General features: G+C 37.8%; 1 protein-coding gene across 15 annotated transcripts in view; it reads left to right on the forward strand.

The window, feature by feature from the left end:
• Positions 1–5,589: 5,589 nt before the first annotated feature.
• LOC144289792 (large ribosomal subunit protein eL27-like) overlaps positions 5,590–23,799 on the forward strand; it is a 238,157-nt gene continuing 219,947 nt past the window's right edge. For 5 of the 15 annotated variants that reach the window (XR_013357746.1, XR_013357750.1, XR_013357744.1 and 2 more), the window contains exons 1-2: positions 5,597–5,872; positions 17,113–17,282. Coding sequence is in view for 1 of the 15 variants with exons in the window: in XM_077858202.1 (XP_077714328.1) it covers positions 5,819–5,872 (54 nt within the window). In the remaining 14 variants the exon portion in view is untranslated. Of the gene's footprint in view, positions 5,873–17,112; positions 17,283–23,799 lie in introns of all 15 variants that reach the window. The other 10 variants (XR_013357745.1, XR_013357741.1, XR_013357751.1 and 7 more) reach the window with 7 other exon arrangements.

The following is a 23,799-nucleotide window of genomic DNA, read 5'->3' on the forward strand; positions in this document are numbered from 1 at the left end:
TCTATAAGCATGAGCATGGTATTTATTATCTTTCCATTTATTTGTGTTGTTTTTAATTTCTTTCATCGATGTCTTATAGTTTTCAGATTATAGGTCTTTCACCTCTCTGGTTAAATTTAATAAGATCGTTTTCTTAATTTCTCTTTCAGATAGCTCATTATTAGTATATGGAAACACAAATTGTTTCTGTATGTTGATTTTGTATCTTGCGGCTTTAAGAATTCATTTATTCTAATAATTTTTGTGGTGCTTTTAGGTTTTCTATATATATAAGAAGTTGGTGTATATGTATACAATGGAATATCATTCAGCTACAAAAGAGTGAATGAATATGTTACAACATGGATGAACCTCAAAACATCAAGCTAAGTGAAAGAAGTCCATCCAAAAGGCTACATATTGTAGCATTCCATTTATATGAAATGTCCATAGACAGATTTGTAGAGATATAAGGTAGATTATAGCAGGGGTGGAGTGGAGTACGAAGTGGGGAGTGACTTTTAGTGTTTAATACATGGGGATTCTTTTGGGGGTGATAAAAAGGTTCTGGAATTAGATAGTGGTGATGGTTGCACAACTTTGTGAATATACTAAAAACACTGAGATGTACATTTTAAAAGGGTGAATTTTATGATGAATTATATCTCAATAAAGCTGTTATTAAAAAAAAAAGTCACTCCCCAGCTGTTTTCAATTAATGCTCTCAGGGCTTATGTGTATGAATGACTCAGCAGAACCCAGTTGTTTCTAACTTATATTTTTAAGAGAGCCAGACTATTTTGCAACACAGCAAACACATATTAAACAAAATATAAGCATCACATTTCACTGTTATAAACTAGGTAAATAAAACAGATTTCTTCACTGGCACCATATGGAGATGGGATTCACCCATAAATACATCCAAGTTGCTTTGGTCATTTTATACTGCACTTGGGTTGGCAGAGAAGAAGAGAAAGGGAAGTTAAGGCGGAATAATCCACGCCTGATGATTTTGTTCTTGATCAGCAACCATAAAAAGGCTTTTGTTAGATTCTTAACTGACCAGTCTGGCTCCCTTTTACTGATTACCTTCAACAGATAATAGTTTCTTGGCTAGGTACTGGTAATTATTTTAGATGTTGAGATTTCACTGTGATTAAATTAATTAAAATCTGTCTTCCTGGCATCCTAAATAAAGACTATACCTCTCAGAGTTTAAGCATGGTTTTTTTTTTTTCTTAAGTTGGAGAATGATTAAAAAGAGATTGGTGTCTCCTTGAAAAAGAAAAACTCAGACGCCTCTACCAAGTATCAAAATAAAACATAATAATCAACAAAGCAGTTGAGCTTTTGGCAATGAAGATGACTTTGGACCTGAACCATTCCTTTGTATTTTTTGTTGGTTTGGTTCATTTCTCTCTAGGTAAATATTTTTGTTTATTTAATGTTCACATTTTATTCTAACATTCCAAAGTTAACGTTTTATTCCCAACCCCTGGGATGCACAAGAATATATTATGAAGAGATAATATCCTGCTGGGATGCTTTTATTTTTTTATTTTTTTATTTTTTTATTTTGGGATGCTTTTAAGTGCAGTTAGAAATAACCAAGTGCATCTTTAAAAAGAGGGTCCATATAAGAAATTTTAACGGTTTGAGTTTTGAGACTTTAGTTTTTAGGTGTTCATATGCACAATTATTTATATTTTGCTCTGAGTTTGCTAGTAAGTCTTACCTGCTCATATGATCTTGCTATAACCAAGGATGTATACCTGAGGAAATGTAATTGTGAAATAGAATTGCAATTTAAATATTCCATGGGAGCATACTAAGGATATTGTTTATGCCAAGGGTTGACAAGTTATTTCAGGAAGAGGTTGAAACATAGATCAAGTATAACTCTTTCTCCCGGTGAACCTCTTTTGCTACTTGACAATTATTCTACTTTGGACATATTTATATTAAGTTTGTCACAAGAGGACAAAGAGGAAGGCTCTGAACTGTCATCTGCAAACTGAATAATCTACATCATTTTTTACATTTTAAGGAATCTGGGGGCAAAACTTGTTTAGATCTGATTTATGTTGTGGAATTCCCATGTAGCTATGAATATGGTAATATTGAAGGGTAATTTAGATTTTTCTGTTGCTTTTTCCTAGTGACTAGTTTTGCTAAAGAATGCATATAAATTACAAATTAGGAGGAATAATCTCTTTAGAATTGTGAACCTGTATTGGTAACCAAAGTAGCCCAGCATTGTCATAAACAACTGAAAGTTTTGAAAATGTTTCTAAATGAGGTGGAATGGTATTGTTCAAGATCTGCTCAGCAATTTGAATCCCAAAAGGAAGAATTAGATTGGTGGGAAATTGGAGTTGGCCTCATTTTGGAACAAATGCATTAAAAATGGGAGTGCTTTTTCAGACCTTGATCAGATTGAACTAATCTCTGAATTAATCAAATTAATCCAATTAATCTCTAAAAGTTTTGGAGATTAAATCCAGGAGTTTTAGGGTGACAGGTCCCTATGCATGCATGAATGGATGATAACATTTCCATATCTCATTCAGTGCAGACATCACTAATGGGTTGGGATAAACTTTACTGTTAAACCCCAACATAAAACACAACAGCCAGCCTCCAAGATGTCCCCCAATGATCCTAGCTTCCCTTGTGTATCCATGCCCTTCTGTAGTTCCATCCCATATTGCATAATGCTGGCCTGTTTGACTAGTAGGATACTGCAGAAGTGAAGTATAGAAAAAATGTGTGACTTCAAAGGCAAAGTTATAAAAGACATTGAAATGACTGACTTGCTCTCTCTTGGATTCCTTCTTCTGGGGGCAGCCAGCTGCCATGGTATTAGGACCCTCAAGCAACCCTATGGAGAATTTGATATGATGAGGCCTCTCCCTAATACTCAGCATCAACTTGGTAGCTATCTGAGTGAACCATCTTAGAAGTGAATGCTCCAGCTCCAGTTCATGTCTTCAGTTGACTAAGACCTCATGAGAAGCCAGGAGCCAGGACCACACAGATAAGCTTCTCTTGGTTTCCTGACAGGAACTATAAAAGATAATCAATGTTTATTGTTGTTTTGGGCTGCTGAATTTGTTACCAACCAATAGTCAACTAATGCATAATGTGTGAAAGGTGATCCCTGCAAGCTTCAATGAATGAGTGAGGAAAATGAGTGAGGGAAGACAGGTAAGTCCATAAAGGGTATGTAAATGTGGGCAACCGGATTCAGTCCCATCAGAGAAACGTTGAAGATTATTGTTTGTACCTGAGAACTGTGTGACAAAGGGAACGGGAAGTTTGCATATCTTTACACCAAATCCTATTCCTCCCTCATTGGATGAAGATTGCCCAAGTAGGCATTAAATCATCCATACTTTCCTGCTGCTTTGCCCCTGGCCTTTTAAAGAATCAGAAAATTCTCAGATAAGCAGAAAGCTCCAGGTGGTTGAAATGGGAGGCTGTCAGCCTATTAAAGAACTGTCCACTGAGATCATAGGTGAATTCAAGGCAGGGGCAGATTGAGTGGATTATGGGGTGGATTATAGAGTGGGATTTCAATAATGTCTTCAATGGAGCTTCATTCTTCTTCCCTGCCACACCTCGAACAATCATGCCCAATCAATTAGAGTTGGGATTTGAGATGAGATCCCACTGGTCTTCTCTAGCCTTCTAGTCTAGAATATACTCCCCACTCTTTGTTCTGCCCATTCCACTCAACACTACTTTCCACCTAGTGAGTTCTTAACCCTCAAAGAATAGCTACTCAAGGAACCTTCCCTAATAATGCCTTATTTGCCTAAGTTAGCCTTCCTTTCTTTGTTGGTCATTGCTTTAAATAGTCACATGGATGGTAATCACTTCTTTATGTGTTTATCTCCCTGACTTCCCTGCTGGTGAACTTTTGCTCATCTTTATACTCCCAGTGTCTGGCATGTATTATAGGCCCTCAAAAAATACAAGCTAAAAGAGCAAGACTAGAGGCCTTGAGATAAAGGCACAAACCTCAGTGTTCTACAATATTCCCTCAGAGCTGCTTCTCCCACAGATGTACTTACAGACATGTGTTCTACTATGGGTAAAAGAAATGTATTTACATACTCTTGGATGTACTTGGATTGCTCTCTCTAGGAGTAAATACAAATGAGAATAAAGATTCTGTCAAACTGGGTTTAAGAAGATAAAATTTCAATCCTCAAGCCATACAATACTTGAATTTACTTTTTTTTTTTTTTTTGAATTTACTTATTATGTGTCTTTTTTAAACTGTTGTATTCTACTGGCTTGGTAGAGAAAAGTTTTTATTTTAAAAAAAGTGGGCTCTCCTCGGCAAAGTCACTGAATGGCTAAGTTGCCATGTTAAGTGTGGCATGAGGTTTGGTTCTTATTATTAAAGTTTGAAGGATATTGTTTATATGGGGAGAAGGGGAGGAGAAGTGACCAGCACTGTCTCAAAGCTGGCATTGTTTCTAAAGGTCCCGAGGGAGTGTTACCATCCCCAAACATTAACAGATGTCATTCTCCTGTCCTGGGTTGACCTAAGGCCTTTACCCACGGTTTCCTTGTGCAGTGAGTTAGCCTGTGTGGATTTCGTCATCTTTCCCTCCAGGGCAGGAGGAGCAAAGAGAAGTGAGTTTCATTTTACCTCATTTTGTTTTGTTTTTCTCTCATCACAGCCACTCCATGGCTTATGTTTAGAGCATCTAATAGTTACTGGACCTGGAGGATCCCTTCTTGTTGGATGCCAAGAGTTAAATGGATTCAGTGCATTATCCAAGGGGCATTATGAAAGGTGCTAACAGATGTCGATTTCAGCTTTGTCATTAAAGTGCTTCTCAAAAGCCACCTGATGTCTTTGGGTTAGAGCTTTTCTTTCAGCCTTTTCTCATTACATTTTAGCTCTGTTTTGTGAATAAACCTTTGAAGAAATCTGAGAGCTATTTTGGAAACCCAAGGAGTAGAACACTTGAAATGTCTAAGCTCTGAAATATGCGTTTGACCTTATTCCTCATGCCAATGGTCCAGAGAAGGCAAATGCAGATGCTAAGTATTTTTCTGTGCTCTGAAAGACGATATTTCTTTAAAAAATTAACCATAAATTTTATCATAATTACATATATGCACATAATTTCCCACTGTGGCCTTTGTAAAAAAAAAAATCTTAAAATTTGGTATGTACAATTCTCGTCCTGTTTGGAGGCTTTGAATGGTTTTATTTAGCCTAAAGGTGGATATAATAAATCTAGTAATATGCATTCAAGTACTCTTTCTTTCTATAGTTACCTGTTGTAGAGACAAGGAATAAATGCTAGTACAGCTTTACAATTTGCATTTTCAGAAATGGTTTGGGACCAATCTCACTGCAAGTAAAACATAGAAATCTCTTAATTCAGCTGATTTCATTTTATCTCAGTTGTAGTAGATACAACCTAGTTTTGTTGGGGTTTGATTCAATCAGAATTGCATGTGATATTTGACTTTTTACAACAGTAGCCAGACAAGTGGTATTCTGTGTATCTCTGAGAGTGGCCTTTTACGTAAATAGCTCCACTTTCAGCAAGTAGGAAATGACTTGGTACAGACATGAAATGTCAAGGATATATCTTTTATTTGCTGGTCAAGCATTCCTGCTCCTTTTCTTAGATAAAAGAAGCCCAAGTATCCATGTAGGAATAACTAACCTCTAATTCCCAGTCTTTATCCCAATCCCCTATGTGGGGATGATGGTACTTTGAGGCTCCTGGAGTGGGCGCAGACTCAAGTGAGGCAAATCCAAAGATCCAACTTCTCCAGATTACAAAGATTATTTCAGGGATATATGGACATCTGTCCTAAGTCAAGCCTTCCTGAGAACTTTTGCTGGAATTATCAGGTAAGAGTTGTACATATTTTTAGGATCTTGGATGTCAAGAAACTTAAATTCAGAGTTGTCAGTGTCCATGGTGGTAGAGAGAATCTGCCTTCACTAGGGAGCAGATCAGAGGAAAACAGCCAAGAAATGATGAGAGTCTTTTGAGACTTAGCCATGCCAGGAACAACTGACCTTAGCCGTCCCTCATAACTGAGCCAGTAAGATCCCCTTTTGTTGTTGTTGTTGTTGTTGAATCTCTGTGAGTTGGAACCCAAAGCAAACTACAGAGCTGCCTAGGAGATCCTTTGGAGGGTGGAGTGTAACTTCCTGCAGACTTGACTGGCTTCTGGGAAGTGAGGTAAGGAAGTCCATAAAGAGATACCCTGCTCTGGCTGTCACTCCAGTTCTTTGCCTTGAACAGGCAATTACATTTTTATCCATTTTTTGGATGGAGAAAACCAGAATGAATGCAGAACATGTACCTGGGTTCTCACCCCTGGTCTATACTAACCCTTATGCAAATCCTTTGCAGCACTAAAAGCTCAGCTTCCCCTCTGTGCGCTGCAGCTTTTTAAATGTTGAATAGAGATGGGTACATTTTGAGCTGTATTGAGGAGCCCTGGCCTTGAGGTCCTGGGGAGGAATTAACTTTAGGAAATAAAGGAGATCAAGTCATCACAGTTAGTTTCCCTACTGCATTTCCCATCCTGTTCAAACTGCAAGTGATCTTTTACGTATTTTATGTTCATAACTGCATTTAAAGAAGGAAAAAAAGCCTTTTCCTAAACAGTGTTTGAAAACCACTTACGTCTCTAAGTTTCCTTCCTGCTTTTTTCTCTGACATCTTCAAGATATTAATCCCTGAGAACTTCATGTTGAAGTGCCTAGAGCCTAGTCTGCATGTCACTTGAGCTAAAACTCTTGATTGATGTGTAGAGCCAAAGATGCTGTATTTAATTCTCTCCCATTTCTACATTGCTGGTTTGCTTTCTTGCTGATGTAAATGATGTTCAGATCACTGACCTCCTCTCTAAACAGGGCCTATTTGGTATATGGCTTAGTGTATTTCTTTCTTGTTATAGGAAACTGTTAATTTTTTAAATCACAGAAGTAGTACTTACTCATTATTAGAGATTTTAGAAAATCAAAATAGGGGGAAGTGATCTTCCATAGTCACACTACCCTAAAATAAGCCATTTTCCTGCTGAAATCTCCCTGATAGCTTTCCATTGCATTTTTTTTTAATTTAAATTTTAGTTAACATACAGTGCAATATTGGTTTCTGGAGTAGAATTCAGTTATTCATCACTTACATACAACACCCAGTGCTCATCACAAGTGCCTTCTTTAGTCCCCATCACCCATCTAGCCCATCCCCCACCCACATCCCTCCATCAACCCTCCGTTTGTTCTCTGTTGGTAAGTGCCATTTAAGTGTCACTTATGGCTTGTTTCCCTCTCTCCTTTTCTCATTTCCCCCTTTCCTTATATTCATCTGTATTCTTTCTTAAATTCTACATATGAGTGAGATCATACAGTATTTGTCTTTCTCTGATTGTCTTATATCATTAGCATAAAACACTAACTCCATCCACATTGTTGCAAATGGCAAGATTTCATTCTTTTTTGATGACTGAGTAATATTGCACTGTATATATGTACTACATCTTCTTTGCCAATTCATCAGTTGATGGACATTTGAGCTCTCTCCATCTTTGGCTATTGGTGCTCTCAATATTGGGGTGTATGTGCCCCTTCGAGCCTGTATTTTTGTATCCTTTGGGTAAATACCTACTAGTGCAAATGCTAGATTGTAGGGTAGTTCTATTTTTAATTTTTGAAGAGCTTCTAAACTGTTCTCCAGAATGGGTGCACCAGTTTATGTTCCCAGCAATAGTGCAAGAGGGTTCCTCTTTCTCCACATCGTCACCAACATCTGTTATTTCTTGTGTTGTTAATTTTAGTTATTCTGGAGGTGTGAATGGTATCTCATCATGGTTTTGATTTGTATTTCTCTGATGATGAATGATGTTGAGTATCTTTTTATCTGTCTGTTAGCCATCTGGATGTCTTCTTTGCAAAGTGTATATTTATGTCTTCTGCCCATTTCTTTTTTTTCTTTCAAGATTTATTTATCTCAGAGAGAGAGAGAAACAGAGGGAGAGAATCCTCAAGCAGACTCCCTGCTGAGTGCAGAGTCCCATACAGGGCTTGATCCTAGGACCCTGAGATCATGACACGAATTGAAATCAGGAGTCAGACCCTTAACTGACTGAGACACCCAACTTCTGCTCCTTTCTTAACTGGGTTGTTTGTTTTTTGGGTGTTGAGTTTGATAAGTTCTTTATAGATTGGATACTAACCCTTTATCAGATATGTTGTTTACAAATATCTTCCCTCATTCTGTAGGCTGACTTTTAGTTTTATTGATTGTTTCCTTTGCTGTGCAAAAGCTTTTTATCTTGATGAAATCCCAATAGTTCATTTTTTGCTTTTGTTTTCCTTGCCTCCGGTGACGTGCCTAATAAGAAGTTGCTACATCAAAAGTCAAAGAAATTTCTGCCTGTGTTCTGTTTTAGGTTTTTGATGGTTTCCTGTCTCACGTTTAGATCTTTCATCCATTTTGAATTTGTTTTTGTGGATGGTGTAAGAAAGTGGTCCAGTTTCATTCTTCTACATGTTGTCCATTTTACCCAACACTGTTTATTGAAGAGACTCTCTTTTTTCTATTGGAAATTCTTTTCTGCTTTGTCAAAAATTAGTTGACCATATAGTTGTGGGTCCATTTCAGGAACAAGACAAGGATATCCACTGTCACCATTACTATGTAACATAGTACTGGAAGTCTTAGCCTTATTCAGACAACAAAAAGAAATAACAGGCATCCTAATTGGCAAGGAAGAAGTCAAACTTTCACTACTTGCAGATGACATGATGCTCTATTCTATATAAAAACCTGAAAGACTGGAACAAAAAATGCTAGAACCCATACATGAATTCAACAAAGTTGCAGGATATAAAGTCAATGTGCAGAAATTTGTTACATTTCTATGCACCAATAACAGAGCAGCAGAAAAAGAAATCAAGGAACTGATCTCATTTGCAATCGCACCTAAAACAATATGAAAGCTAGGAATAAACCTAACTAAAGAAGTAAAAGATCTGTACTCTGAAAACTATAGAATACTGATGAAAGAACTTGAAGAGGATACAAAGAATTGGAAAAGCATTCCATGCTCATGGACTGGAAAAACAAAGATTGTTAAAATGTCTATAAAACCAATTTATACATTTAATGCAAGCCCTATCAAAATGCCACCAGCATTTTTCACAGAACTACAACAAACAATCTTAAAATTTTTATGGAACCATGGAAGACCTGGAATAGCTAAAGTAATTCTGAAAAAGAAAAATGAAACTGGAGACATCATGATTCTGGATTTCAAGCTATATGACAAAGTTGTAGTCATCAAGACAGTATGGTACTAGCACAAAACCAGACACATAGATCAGTGCAACAGGATAGAGAGCTTTCCTTTATATTTGGAATTAAATTCCCTCTACTGAGCCTGGACTACCACCTCCCCCTGTGCCCCTGAGCACACCTGCTGGCTCCTTTGCATTCTATGACTTCCTTGATTTCTTTTTAGTTCTTTGAAAGGCTCATTTGCTTTTACTTCCAGACCTTTGTACTTGTTGTTACCCATGTTCTTCACTTTGCTAATTCCTTCCTGCCTTAAGATCTCAGCACAGGTGGCCCTGCCTCTGGGAAAATTGCTTTCCCCAAAGGGGTCTTTGTTAGGCATACACTTCCAGAATATCTTCTACTTTCCTGAGCACTACCCCACTTTAATATTGTTACTTGTTTATTTATCTTTATTTCCCCATAGCTTTATGATAATAGAAACTAACTGAATCTTTTTCACCATTATAGCCAGAGTGCTTAGTTCTCATCTGGTATGAAGTTATTCCTCAAGATAGACCAGCTGAATGAATCAATGTTGCTCAACAATTTAATTTTTTTAAATTAAGACTTTGTTTTTTTAAAGATCCTATTTCTTTATTCATGAGACACACACACACACACACAGAGAGAGAGAGAGAGAGGCAGAGACACAGGCAGAGAGAGGGAGAAGCAGGCTTCATGCAGGAAACCCGACATGGGACTCAATCCCAGGTCCTCAAGATCACAACCTGGACTGAAGACAGCACTAAACCACTGAGCCACCCGGGCTGCCCAAGACTTTGTTTTTTCTAAAGATTTTAAGTTCCAAGTAAAGTTGAAAGGAAGGTGCAAAATATTTCATATATCCCTGCCTCCGTATTTACACAGGCTACCTGATTATCAGCATGCCCCATCACACTGGTACATTTATTACAAGTGATGAATCTACATGGGCACATCATAATCCCAAAGTCCATAATGTACATTATAGTTCATTCTTGGTATTTGAACAAATGTATAATGACATGTGTCCATCATTATGGTATCACACAGAATATTTCCATAGCTCTAAAAATCCTCTGGGCTCTGCCTATTTATTCCTCCTGCCTCCTTCCAGGAGCCACTGATCTTTTTACTGTCTCAGCAGTTTTACCTTTTCCAGAATGTCATATAGCTGGAAAGATATAGGATGTAGCCTTTCATATTGGCTCCTTTCACTTGGCAATACGCGTTGAAGTTCCCTCCATGTCTTTTCACGGCTTCATAGCTCATTTCCTTTTAGTGCTGAATAATATTCTGTTGTCTGGATGGACCAGTTTATCCATGCATGAACCAAAGGACATCTTGGTTGCTTCCAAGTTTTGCTAACTATGACTAAAGCTGCTATGAAGATCCAGGTGCAGGTTTTTGTGCAGACATAAGGTTTTTAACCCTTTTGGCTAAATACCAAGGAATGTGATTGTTGGATTGTAGGCTAAGAATTGTGTTTAGTTTTTCAAGAACCTACCAAACTGTCTTCCAAAGTGTTTGTACTTTGTGTTCTGGATTTTAGCCATTCTAATAGGTGTGTAGTGGTATTTCATTGTTTTTTTCAATTTGTATTTATGTGATGACATAGGATATGGAACATCTTTTTACATGCTTAGTTACCATCTACATATTTCTTTGGTCAAGTGTTTGCTAATGTCTTTGCCCCATTCTTTAATTGGGCTGTTTTTTTTTTTATTATTAAGTTTTAAGAGTTCTTTGTATATTTTGGATAGCAGTTCTTCATCAGATGTGTCTTTTGTAAATACTTTCTCCCTGTCTGTGGCTCATCTTCTACTTCCCTTGGCCCTTTCTTTTGCAGAAGTTTTTTTTTTTCCTTTTAATTCTTTCATGGATTATGCCTTTGATGTTGTACCTAAAAAGTTATCACTATACCAAAGTCATCTAGATTTTCTCCTATGTTACCTTCTAGGACTTCCATAGTTTGCATTTTACATTTAGGTTCGTGATCCATTTTTGAGTTAATTTTTGTGAAGGGTGTGAGGTTTATGTCTAGGTTCATTCCTTTGCATATGGGTGTCCAGTCGTTCCAGCACCATTTGTTAGAAAGGCTGTCTTTTACTCCATTATATTTCCTTTGCTCCTTGTCAAAGATCAATTGACTGCATTTGTGTGGGTCTACTTCAGGGCATTCTATTCATTGATCCATTTATTTACTCTTTTCCCAATACCACACTGTTTCAATTATTGTAGCTTTATAGTAAGTCTTGAATCAGGTACTGTCAGTCCTCCAACTTTGTTCTCTTTCCATCTGTTGGTCATTTTGCATCTTTTCCCTCTGTATGTAAACTTTAGAATCAGTTTGTTAATATCCGTAAAATAACTGCTGGGACTTTTATTGGGATTGCACTGAATCTAAGGATCAAGTTGGGAAGAACTGGCATGACAGTACTGAGCCTTCCTATCCATCAACATGGACTATCTCTCCATTTATTTAGTTTTTGTGAAATTTTTGAGGTATGTGTCTTTGGTCTTATTTTTTTCTCCAAAAATTATTTTTTTAAGCATAGTTGTACCAACAGCTGAAGCTTCTGTCTTTCTTTGTGCATGTTGTTAAACATTAATGTAATAGGTGAAAACCATCTCTTCTGGCTTTAGTTACTGTCTCTTCTGTGATGGGACATTACTATTACTTATGTGCCCTGCCCCTGCCAGGCACTGTGCTGGGTGCTTGTCCAGGCATGATATCTGGTGTGTTACCTAGGACTATGGTTTTATCACTCCCATTCTCTAGATTAGAAAATAGAGGCTTCTAGAAGTTAAGTTACTTGCCCAAGGACACACAGTGGTTAAGTATCTAAATTGAGTTCTGAACTGGGATTCAGATGTATGAATTCAATGTATTGCTTTACCCCTATGATTATTCCTGGCCAGGGAACAGGCCAAAGAAGACTGTTGGTTTGTATTCAAGTTTTCACTGTATTCTAACAAAATAAAGAGCTTAAAAAAAAAGGTAGAATATTTTCCTAACTCCATTAGCTTATCTTTAGGGTGAGTTTGCATACATAGTACACATGAATTGTAGGTAAAGTTTGCCACCTTGTAACATGGAAAATCTTTTGTTGTTGCTGCTTTTGCTTTGGAAGAGGTTGTTCAGCTGACCTGAGAATGAGATATCTTCCTGAAAGAGGACAAATAAATATTTCCTCACTTCCATGATGTGAGATTAAACAATTTTATTTTAAAAACCAAGCCCTTCCTCTCCTGAAGGGAATGGCAACTAAATTTTGGCATTCTGAATTTAGATTCTGCTTTAAATAAGGCAATAGTTTTCTGGTGGGCCAAACAAAGGCTTTGACAGTGGTGGGGAGTTGAGTGTTAATCTATGGGAAGAAAATCACAGAGAAAGGAGCCTAAAACCTGTGGCTCTGGGATTTGGCAATACCTAGGAGCTGTTGAGGAGGTGCTTGGTGAATTGGCCCTCCAAGAAGCACTGGATCAGAACATTTATTAACACAGCGCTCACTCCCACAAAATGACTAACTTCACATGGCATATGCCAATAGCTCCAGCTGATTGACAGTCTAATCTTCAGGAAAGAGTGTTTGAAGTACCCTTAGCAGGGACTATTTGGCAGGAACAATTCATGAGTGCACCTTCCCTTACTTCTCCCAGAGCCCCTATAAATTCAAGGGGACCCCTGGAAAGAGGACTGAAATAAGCACCCTCCTACTTGTGAAATGGGACTGAGCACAGAGCAGACATGTCTCTTAAGCCCACTTGTGTGTTCTGATGAGGTTATTAGTTACTTTGGCTTTTAGCTTTCTGCTTCCTCAATCTACTCACCCTTTGAGATTTTCTTATGTTTGATCTTAACGTGAAGCTCTGACTCTGCTTTTTCCATAAAAAGCCCATCATCCTCAGTATTTTGTGAAACACAGTAATTTCCTTCAAGAATTGGGATGTACACCAGGGAAAGGTTGTATCAGTTATCCACAGCTAATTACTGTGACCTTCAGATACTGCAAATAACCTTCCTTGCAATGACAGCCATCTGTGAAAGCTTGCTTTAGTTCCCATTTACCCACTGTTTCACCTTGTAGATTTATATCAGTTCCTGGCACAGTGCCCATAGCTCCAACCTCATTTATTGAATGAATTAATGAATTTTTGAATATAGGCATGAGTAAATAAAAAGCAAAGAACCGGATGTGAAATTGGGAAGTTTAGAACTTTGCAGAGTGAAAGGAAAATTTATTTCCTCTTATCTGAAGAGTAAACTAAATACACCAATGACAAGCAACATTGGCAACTGCCTGCATGCTTCAAAGGTGTGTGAATACCCCCATATAACCAGACCAGGCCAGTTTTCTTTGTCCCGCTATGCACAGGTAGGGAGTGTCCTAGGCAGCTTTTGTAACAGTGACATTTCTCACTGCAGTGACATCACATTTACTACTTCAATCTCCTATCTAAGTTTTATAACCTGTGCAATTTTGGTACCTAGACTGGCCTCGCATTTAAAGAGTGGGTGTAGGGGGGATGAGGTGGTGTTAGCAGTGCCACAGCTAGAGGGGGAATTACTTTATTTTGCCTTTTGGTTCAGAATCTTTTCCTCTTTAATATCTTCTCCTTTCCTCTAAATTGCGGCTGAAAAGTTCAGATGCCTTATGAAGTTGTCATGGGAAATAGAAATGAGAGAATATTCCGGTATAAGGCAATAGGTAGTGGTAGTGCTTTTGGCCAACTCAAGTCCATGCTCCTATCTAAAGGACAGACCTGTAGTTTAGCTCTAGGTGTTTCACGAGGGGGCATTGACAAACCTGCTTCTCTTGGAAAAGTCTGAAATTTGGGACTGAGTATAAAGCAGATATGTCTCCTAAGCCTATGAAAATGTAAAAATGTTCAGCTTTTACATTTTGGCAGCAGATTTTTTAAATATGTGAAAATATTATGTGGACTAAATAGCACATGTAATTGAGAACTGCCTACAGTCTTTCACTGGAAAAATTCTGCTTTATACCTTCCACTGAACTTGACTGCAAAGCTAGGATACACATGTAGAAGTGGTGTCTCAAGTCATTTGATATTTTTAAAAGTTTTTATTTAATTTCAGGTCATTAGCATACAATGTTGTATTAGTTTCAGGTATATGATAGAGTGATTCATCACTACCATCACAAGAAGTGCACTCCTTAATTGCTACCACCCACCCCCTCCCTTCTGGTAACTATCCGTTTGTTCTCTATAGTTAAGAGTCTGTTTCTTGGTTTGCCTCTCTCTCTGTTTTCTCTCCCTTTGCTTTTAAATTTTGTTTCTTAAATTCCACATATGAATGAAATCATATAGTATTTTTCTTTCTCTGATTTATTTTGCTTGGCATAATACTCTCTAGTACCATCCATGTCATTGCAATTGACAAGATTTCATTCTTTTGTATGGCTGAGTAATATTTCATTCCTAATATATTTCAATATATATTATTTCATTTTATACACACACACACACACACACGCACATACACATCCCCCACCTCTTCTTTATCCATTCATCAGTCAATGGACACTTGAGATGTTTCCATAATTTAGCTACTGTACATAATGCTGCTATAAATATTTGGGTATATGAATCCCTTTGAATTAGTATTTTTGTATTCTTTGAGTAAATACCTAGTAGTGCAATTAGTTGCTGGATCATAGAGTAGTTTTATTTTTAACTTTTTGAGGAACCTCCATACTGTTTCTCAGAGTTTGCATTCCCACCAATAGTGCAGGAGGGTTCCCTCTTCTCCATATCCTCATTGAAAATTGTAGTTTCTTGTGTTGTTGATTTTAGCCATTCTGACAGGTGTGAGGTGGTATTTCATTGTGGCTTTGATTTGCATTTCCTTGATGGCAAGTGATGTTGAGCATCTTTTCACATATCTGTTGGCCATCTGGATGTCTTCTTTGGAAAAATGTCTATATGTGTGTTCTGTCCATTTTTAATTGGATTATTCATTTTTGGGGGTATTGAGTTTTATAAGTTCTTTATGTATTTTAGATACTAATACTTTATCAGATATGTCATTTTCAAATATTTTCTCCCATTTTTAAGTCACTTTTTAGTTTTGTTGACTGCTTTGCTGTGCAGAAGATTTAAATCATTTGGTATTAATCTGTGCCTCTCTGTGCTAATATCTGAAGATAATTTCATTTCTAAAAACATGTTCATGTGAATTCAAAGTTCTTATTCTAATGCTACCTCTCATTCTCTTGTGTTTTATTAAGAGAAACAAAGATGCAGTTACATTTATTTCCCTTTGCAAACAGGAGAGTTAGTGGTCAAGAGCACAGTCTCTGGATATTTTGTGCCTGGGTATTATGGGATCTTGGGCAAGTTACTTAACTTATTATGCTTCAGTTTCTTATATATATGAAAGGGAGATAAAAATAGTCCATACTTCATAGAGATGTTGTGCAGATTAATAGATTTATTTGTAAATTTCTTAGAAAAGAGCCAAGTACGTCATAAGCACACAGTAATTTTTGCTATTTTTAGGATTATTTTGTTAGTACTGCTAGTGAATTATGCTTATCCTTGGATCTACCCAATGATTTTGTCTTTCATGTGGATCACTGCTGAATGAAGTTTGGTTGTATGGACTGCTCTTTATAACATGGTGGCAGATAAGGTTTATGTGTAGCAAATGAAATCCCCAGGTATTCTCATTTGGATGTCCTCTTGTGGGGATCAGGAAGCCATTCAGACATGCAGAAGAGAAAAGATAGAACTGGGAGTTGAGATCTTCCAGAGAAATAGCTTCTGAAGGTTTGAGACAGGGGCCCAGGCTGATTTAAAACTGAGATCTCTTTTATACTGGACTGTCATACTTCTGATGTCATCACCAATATGCTACAAAAGCAGCAAACTCTATGGCTCTGATGGGTTATTGAGCTATTCATTGTTCTTAGAATTTCTACATAGAAGTTTTAACCTTTTCTGATACTACTGCCTTTTACTAACCTCATCCTTTGTCACTGAATTTAGTCATTATCTTGCAGCATGTATACACCATCTTAAAGCAAATACTTTCTAGCTGGCTGAACAGCCTAGAACCTCCTGCTCGGGTACAGAGAAAAAAAAAAACATTTTATGTCACAAAGAAGTGTCTAGAAAGATATTATGCAATATATTATTTGTGTTTCTACAGTATACATAGAAGGGATATTCTAGCTGCTGGGTATTGAATGATGGTAGGACTGGCTCAGGGTCTGACCTTAGGAACATCTCAGAGTTGGATTGTTTGTCTCCCTACCTGCAGCATACCTTTAATTTGAAGCTACCTTGATATGTATAGAAATCTTCTCAGGGGATCCCTGGGTGGCACAGCGGTTTGGCGGCTGCCTTTGGCCCAGGGCACGATCCTGGAGACCCGGGATCGAATCCCACATCGGGCTCCCGGTGCATGGAGCCTGCTTCTCCCTCTGCCTGTGTCTCTGCGCCTCTCTCTCTCTCTCTGTGACTATCATAAATAAATAAAAATTTTAAAAAAAAAGATTAAAAAAAAAAAAAAAGAAATCTTCTCAGGAAAGAAGATGAACACATCTATCCAGGTGGCACACAGGTGTAATAGGAAAGGAATGTGGAACATGGGTTGTTCCCATGATGTTGAAATTGCTGCAATTTCTCTTTGAGCTGTAAGAGAGGCAATGGTGATTTTTGTATTGAGAGAGGTTCTTAAGTAAGGCTCTTTCTTTAGGTGTTCTTTCTCTGACCCCTTCCTTTGTATGGATCATCTTCTCTTTCATTAATCTTTTTCTTCTTCTTTTTTTTTTTCCCTTTTCAGAAAGAGGGCTTTATAGATGGAAGAAATTTACTGAGGTATGCTCCTCCCATACTAACAGTTATGAGACAGAAAGAAGAGAACTTGGGGAGTCCATAAAAGTTGATGTAGAAGACTGAAGGATGTGATCATTTCCCAAAGCGGAGGACGTCCTGACAGGGCAACTGTAGCAGGTACCCCTGGTATTCATAATCTGCGCTAGGAACTCACTTGCTGGTGGGTTATGTCTGTGAGATAAGGCATGGCTGGACAATAAAAGGCCACTGGGCTTCCACAATGACCCCTTTAGGTTTACTTCCAATAAGTAAACCTAAGTAAGTGCCTTATCACTTTCATTGGTCAGCCCTTTCTCTTACTGTAAAAGGCTCAGTGGGACCCAAAGTCCATATTATCCACATCTCTGCTCAGCTGCACCATGACCATATTATTCTTGGGATTAAGGGATTTCTTTAAAAGTTTTGGGCTTTTGTCCAAGACTTTGTCCTTTTCAATGTCTTCTCTGATTTGTAGGAAACCAAACTTATTATTTCTCTATTTTGATTTGCCTTTTCTTGAAGTCTGATTTCCCTCTCAGTTGAGACAGGAATGATTTGCTTATTATGTACTTTCCCCTTCCAGAACTGTTATCAAGATTAGAGACATCGTGGGCTGTCTCTTGGGCATTCATTGTATAATGTCTTCTTGATAGGCCGATTACAATGAACAAAGCATTTTAGGCGACATCTCACTGGAGACTTGTAAACTATATTGTCACTTTGATTTCTGTTCTATCACTTATTATTGTATTTTCTTTGTTTTGGCTGTAGTCCTCCATGTGGTTTTTAATCCATCCCAGGTGCTGAACTTTTAAAATGTATTTGTGTGGTCAACATGTTACACCAGAATGGCCTCTCTTAATCTGGAGTGAGTTTGGGGCTCATTTTACATGTGTTTGTACCAATTCTTGTTTCTAAAATTCAAAGGCCTTTCCATTTTTATGGATACTGTTAAGGAAGCTATTCATATCCTGGTAATCATATGATTAATACACACTCCATTTCATGGCTTCTAACATATCCAACTGTAGATGAAAAATTTTAGGTAGCTATGAATTCTCTATGAATTCTATTTGAAGTTGTGATAAGAACTGACTTTTATGTTTGCCACCGATAAAGGGATTTTTTAAAATTCCCATTTACTGATACAGCATTGGAAATTATAAGCTGAAAAGAAAATAACACACCCTTGACATCTTGGCCTCTGTTTCTGCAAAGTCTGTACCTTAGGCCTTAATGCAGCCAAGGGTGGTGACATTACTGTCCAATAGAACTTCTTATAATATTAGAAATGTTCTATCCGATTCTGGCCTATATAGTAGTGCAATTAGCCACAGGTGACTATTAAGCATTTAAAATGTGGCTAGTGTGCCTTAGAAACTAAAGTTTTTGTTTCCTATTATTAATTTAAATTTAAATAGTAACATGTACTCTAGTAGCTACCTTATTGGGCCATTCGTAATATTCGTGAACATTAGGTTGAGTCTTGAGACTTCTGTTAAGTTTATGAATTATTTTCCTGTTCTTCCTTGCCTTGTGTTTAAGTCTACCTTGAAAAATTCATAATAATGGCGATAATAACATTTTTGAGTCCTTATTATGCTCTCTGTATTGTTTGTGCTATGTGTTTTAACCCGCATTACCTGCCTGATTTAACCTTTAGTTGAAACTATAAGGGAGCTACTATTACCATCTCTACTTTTTTGTTGCTAAAGTGGAGACAAAGAGAGTGGAATTAACTTGCCCATGGTCACACAGGGAATTGGTGTTACAGCTTGAGGCCAAGTAATTCCACATGGGTGCTTTTCTATTTCTACCAGACATTAAACTATGTATGCTTCTCTCTTGTTGATGATGTGTCTAAATGGGAATTATATTAATTCCTGAGGGTGGCCGTAATAAACCACCACAAATTGGTGGCTTAGAAAAACAGATATTTATTTTCTCACAATTTTGAAGGCTAGTGCCCACAGGGCCCTGCTCCCTCTGAAACCTATGAGTAAGAGCCCCTCCTTGCCTCTTCCTAGCTTCTGGTGGTTTATTGACAATCCTTGCCATCCTTGATTTGTAGATGCTTCACTTCAATCCTAGTCAGGACATGGTGTCCTCCCTGTATGTCTCCGTGTTCATGTGGCTTCCACCTTATGAGAACAACAGTCATATTGAATTAGGGGTCCATCTTCCTCCAGTATTACCTTATCTCAACTAATTACACCTGCCATAATGCTATTAACAAATAAGGTCACATTATGAGGAATTTGGGGTTAGGACTTTAACATATCTTTTTTTGGGGGACAAATTCAATATGAAATAGGAGCCTATTTTGTTAGGATTAGGGGCTTTTCTACATTCTTATATAATTTTATACTTCATTCTTCTAGAAGCACAGCATTGCAATGGGAAGAACACTATATTAGGAATGAGGAGACCTGAGTTTGAATCCTTGGAATACTTTAGTCTCACCATTCCTTGGTCTTCTCATCTGTAAGATGGGGTTTGCAAAAGCAGGAGTCTGGTTTCTCATTCTCCTTTTTTTCTGGCAGATGTTGTCTAGTGAAGGAAGCATAGAGGCTGCGACCAGCACAAAGCCACTTCTTCTACAGGCTGAGCCTTCCTATTAGTGGTGATGGCTCTCTTGCAGCTCTCATTCCCATGCAAATGTCAGGACACAGCCCTTTCCTTGAGTTCAGGAGAAGACAGAGAAAGGTAGTGGCAGAAGGCCGCCACCCAGGTTTTCAGGACTCCCAAGGGATACTTTAGTGTTGCTCAGGGGGTGGTCCTGGTGGAAGAGAAGGAAGCAATGGAGGAGTGGAGGCACCACTATGTGGCATGATGCTGTCTGTGGAGAGAAGGCTGAGCAGCAGAATGCCCTGCTCTAGTCATTAGCTGTCATGGTCCGAGCAGACCTGCTCAGATTGTTAGAAGATGGCTATGTGTTTCTACTCTCTGCAATTTAGTTTTTAAAGAAGCTGACTTGCTGAGAAGTATCCAGTGCTTTGAAGAATTTTTTTTAATGATTCCCTCTTAATGGACATCTCTTAATTTGTTATACAGCATTTCTTCTTAAAATATGATTTTTCCCTTCAAATATTTTGCTTAAAATATATACGGACCTTGATCCTCCTCACTTAGAATTCTTGAGGGAAAATTTATCTTCCAGTTATGATTATGTCAATTTCCTAAATCATGCAATAGCATTTTAGAGAAGTTTAGTAACTGTTTATTTAATATGCAGCCCTGGATTAGGTTTGCATTTAGATGGAAATAACAGAAAAAAATCCCCAGACAGCAATGGCTTAAAGAAGGTTGAAGTAAATTACTTTTTCATATTTAAGAAGCTAGAGGAAGTCCATCCAGGGACAGTATGTGACATCAGAGAACAAGGTTTCCTCTATACTATTTTCCTGTCACATGTAGTTTCTTTTTTCATGTACATCTCATGGTCCAAACTGGCTGCTCACTTTTAGCCATTACATAAGTATTTTAGCCAACAGTAAAGAGAAAGGAGTCACAAAGGGCACTCTCTCTTTTAAAGAAACTTCCTATAAGTTGCCAAACCACTACTGCTTATATCCCATAAACCACTTAGGGCCAAGGTTTTAACTAGTTGTAAAGAGGGCTAGGAAATGTGGATTTTACTTGAGGTTGCCTGCACACAGCTGAAAAAGCAAGTGTTCTTTTATTAAGAGAAGAATGAAAAGGATTTTAAGAGAACAATTAGAGCCTTTCCTCAAGCAATGTAACCCAAGCCATGTGGGTGCTAAATAAGCAGAAGACTGTCCCAGCCTGGACTAAAATTTCTCCATTGTCTAGTCTCTGCTTACCTTTTGAGTTTCATCTTTCAATAGTTTTTCATGACTTTTCCAAGGTCCTATACACTGACTCTCAGTTCTTCATAGTGTTCTTTACTGAAATTGAACCTTTATCTGTGCTGTTTCTTTGGTCTAGAATGCTCTCCTCTTTTCCCAACTTGACTTCATATTACACTGTGACTTGTCATCTAGATTTTGTTCAAGTTCCAGATTTTCAAATAACACTTCCATGGCCCCATCCATGTAAGGTTCTATCATCAAATATTTTCATAGAACCTTATTCCCTTTCCTTAGAGCATTGAACACTGTCTTCAATTTTATACCCATTCATGTCTGTCTGATGACCTATGACCTCCCATTTCCACTAGACTCCTTGAGGTAAATACTCCTTGAGGGTAGAGATTATGCCTCTGGCTTTCATTGCTAAACCCAGTGTGGCTATCAGAGTGCTCAGCATATTATGGACAAATAACAAATATATGTTGAATGAATGAATATATCAATAAATTCTCTGATACAAAAATTTAGTAGTTTCACTAGGGTGAGATGATGTTCAGAGTTTACTTGGTATATTCATGAAATACATGCAAATGTCTAAAATCATTAAAGAAAAAAATTGAGGGTGAAGCAATCTAGTGAATCAGTGTATCTCTATGAAAGATTCCAATTTTCCCTTCTACCATGATTTTTTTGGTTGTCATTTAGATTTAGTATAATAGTAAATCTTCATATTAGTGATAATGGTGGCTTTCTCTCAGTAATCATTTTGCCAATAAGCTTTACATTTTCCCACTGCGCCATGTTGGTCTTGTTTTGATCTGATGATTCAAATGAGGGAATGTGGTTCTGTTCCCACCTTGTAAACATGGCTTTAGTCTTGGTGCACCAGCTTTCTCATTTATAAATGGGGATGATAAGGGCACCTGTCTCTTAGGTATGTATTGATTTGGACAGGTGGTGTCACACTAACAAATTCTCCCAAAAGTTAGGTGTTCAGTCCAACAAGAGCCTATTTCTCATTCACACAAAATCTGCTATGAGTCAGAGGCTCCCCTGGGCAACTGCTATCCATTCACTGGCTCAGCAGTGATCCAAGTCACCTCAATCTTGTGACATTGCCACTTCAATGCACACCTTCCAGGAAAAGGAAAGAGAGCTAGAAGAAGGGGATCATCACTACTCACCTCTTAAATGCTTCAGATTGGAAGAGACACATGCCACATCTGTTCATACCCTACTTGTCAGAGCTAGTCATGCAGCCCACTCTTATGTAGAGGACAGGAAAATATAGGAAAGCACAGTGGGCAGTGAATGTATCAGCCATGGGGCAACTGCACCAATTAAATAATTGTTGATGATGATGATAATGACAATAATGTTCTGATAAACATTTCCTTAAGAGTCGAGTTTCATTTCCCCATATGCTCCCTGCCTCTTCAAGCAGACAGTAATTAACACCAAAAGTACCCTGAGTAATGTGTTTGCTTAATAAGAGAACACACAAAAAATAACTTAATGAGTGATAGCTGTATTGATGATGATAGGATTCTAATGAAGGAGCAAGAAATTGTAGCTAGATGTACCAGAGATGTGTCCATAGAGATACTAAATATATTTGAATTGGCTCTGTGGATCAAACAGGATTTCAAGGAGTAGAGGAATTTGTCAGAAGGGATGATGTCAGGTATTCCAAAGAAAGGACTAATAGGAACAATGCCTCTGAGGCATCACAATGTCACCTGTGCTGAAGGGGCATTGTACACAGCCAAGTCAGTAGAGAGGGAGTGAGGTGGACATGAGAATCCTCATGAGGGGCATGTCTGGAGTGCTGAATTTCTGTTAAGAAAGTCATCTTCAACTAGAAAGAGGCTGCAACATTTCTATCACCAGATTCCTAATCTCTACCTGACTCTCCTTCTCTGCTCCAGCTTTCCATGCACCAGATGCCAAAGAAAGGAAGACCCTCACATTTTTTTGTGATCTGTTCATCTGATATTCTGTGAACAAAGAAAATATTTTCCTTTAATCCCCAGACCTACCCTATAATTTCTATACACTTTGTAATAAAAATATGGAAAATGGCTTTGAAACAAAAATATCTTATTATTTCTCTGATACTTTCATTGACTTTCCTTATTATCCCAGTAGTTGGCAGGGTTGGGTTATCTCTATCTGGGCCTCCATCTCTCTCATCTGTTTGAGGAAAATAGGTTTGTAAGAGATTTTTGATTTGTCTTTTCATCTGTTGTTTTTCAAGTTTTCATAGAGTGAGCAAATGTCACTGGATTTAATTCCCCTTTCCTTTCCTGAGTAACATGTCCTTTCTATCTCTATGGAAACCCTCTGGAAGTGCTACCAGTATTGTTGCTGGAAGTGACTGATGTTTTGTGCTTAGGAATGATTTCTTCCTCTTGGAAATGTGAAGCATTGTTACTTGATTGGGCTAGATTCTCTTAGAATGTTTCTTCTAAAAGTTAAGTTTCTCATAATATCCCAAGAAGAAGGAAAAGATAAAAAATGCCTGATGAAATAAAAAAGTGAGGAATGGTTTTCAAGACAGCCCAGCTCAGAGGATGAAGCTCCAACTTGAGTCTGAGGAAACTCAGGGAAAGAAGATCACCCCAAACAGAATGTGATGATTACTAATATTGTACGTCATGGGCAAATCTTCCTAAATGTGATTAGGAACAAAAATGAAGGCTCCTGGAGTAGATTGGTACATCAGTCGAGGGAACTGGGATCCTCATGCTTTCTTCATGCATGCTAGAGTAAATTAAAGTAAAAAACAATCCATCACACCCACTCCAAGTTGCAGGCACCTTGCTTGGAAAATGAAAAGCAAG

Source organism: Canis aureus, chromosome 19, assembly GCF_053574225.1.
Source record: "Canis aureus isolate CA01 chromosome 19, VMU_Caureus_v.1.0, whole genome shotgun sequence".
NCBI classification, from domain to species: Eukaryota; Metazoa; Chordata; class Mammalia; order Carnivora; family Canidae; genus Canis; species Canis aureus.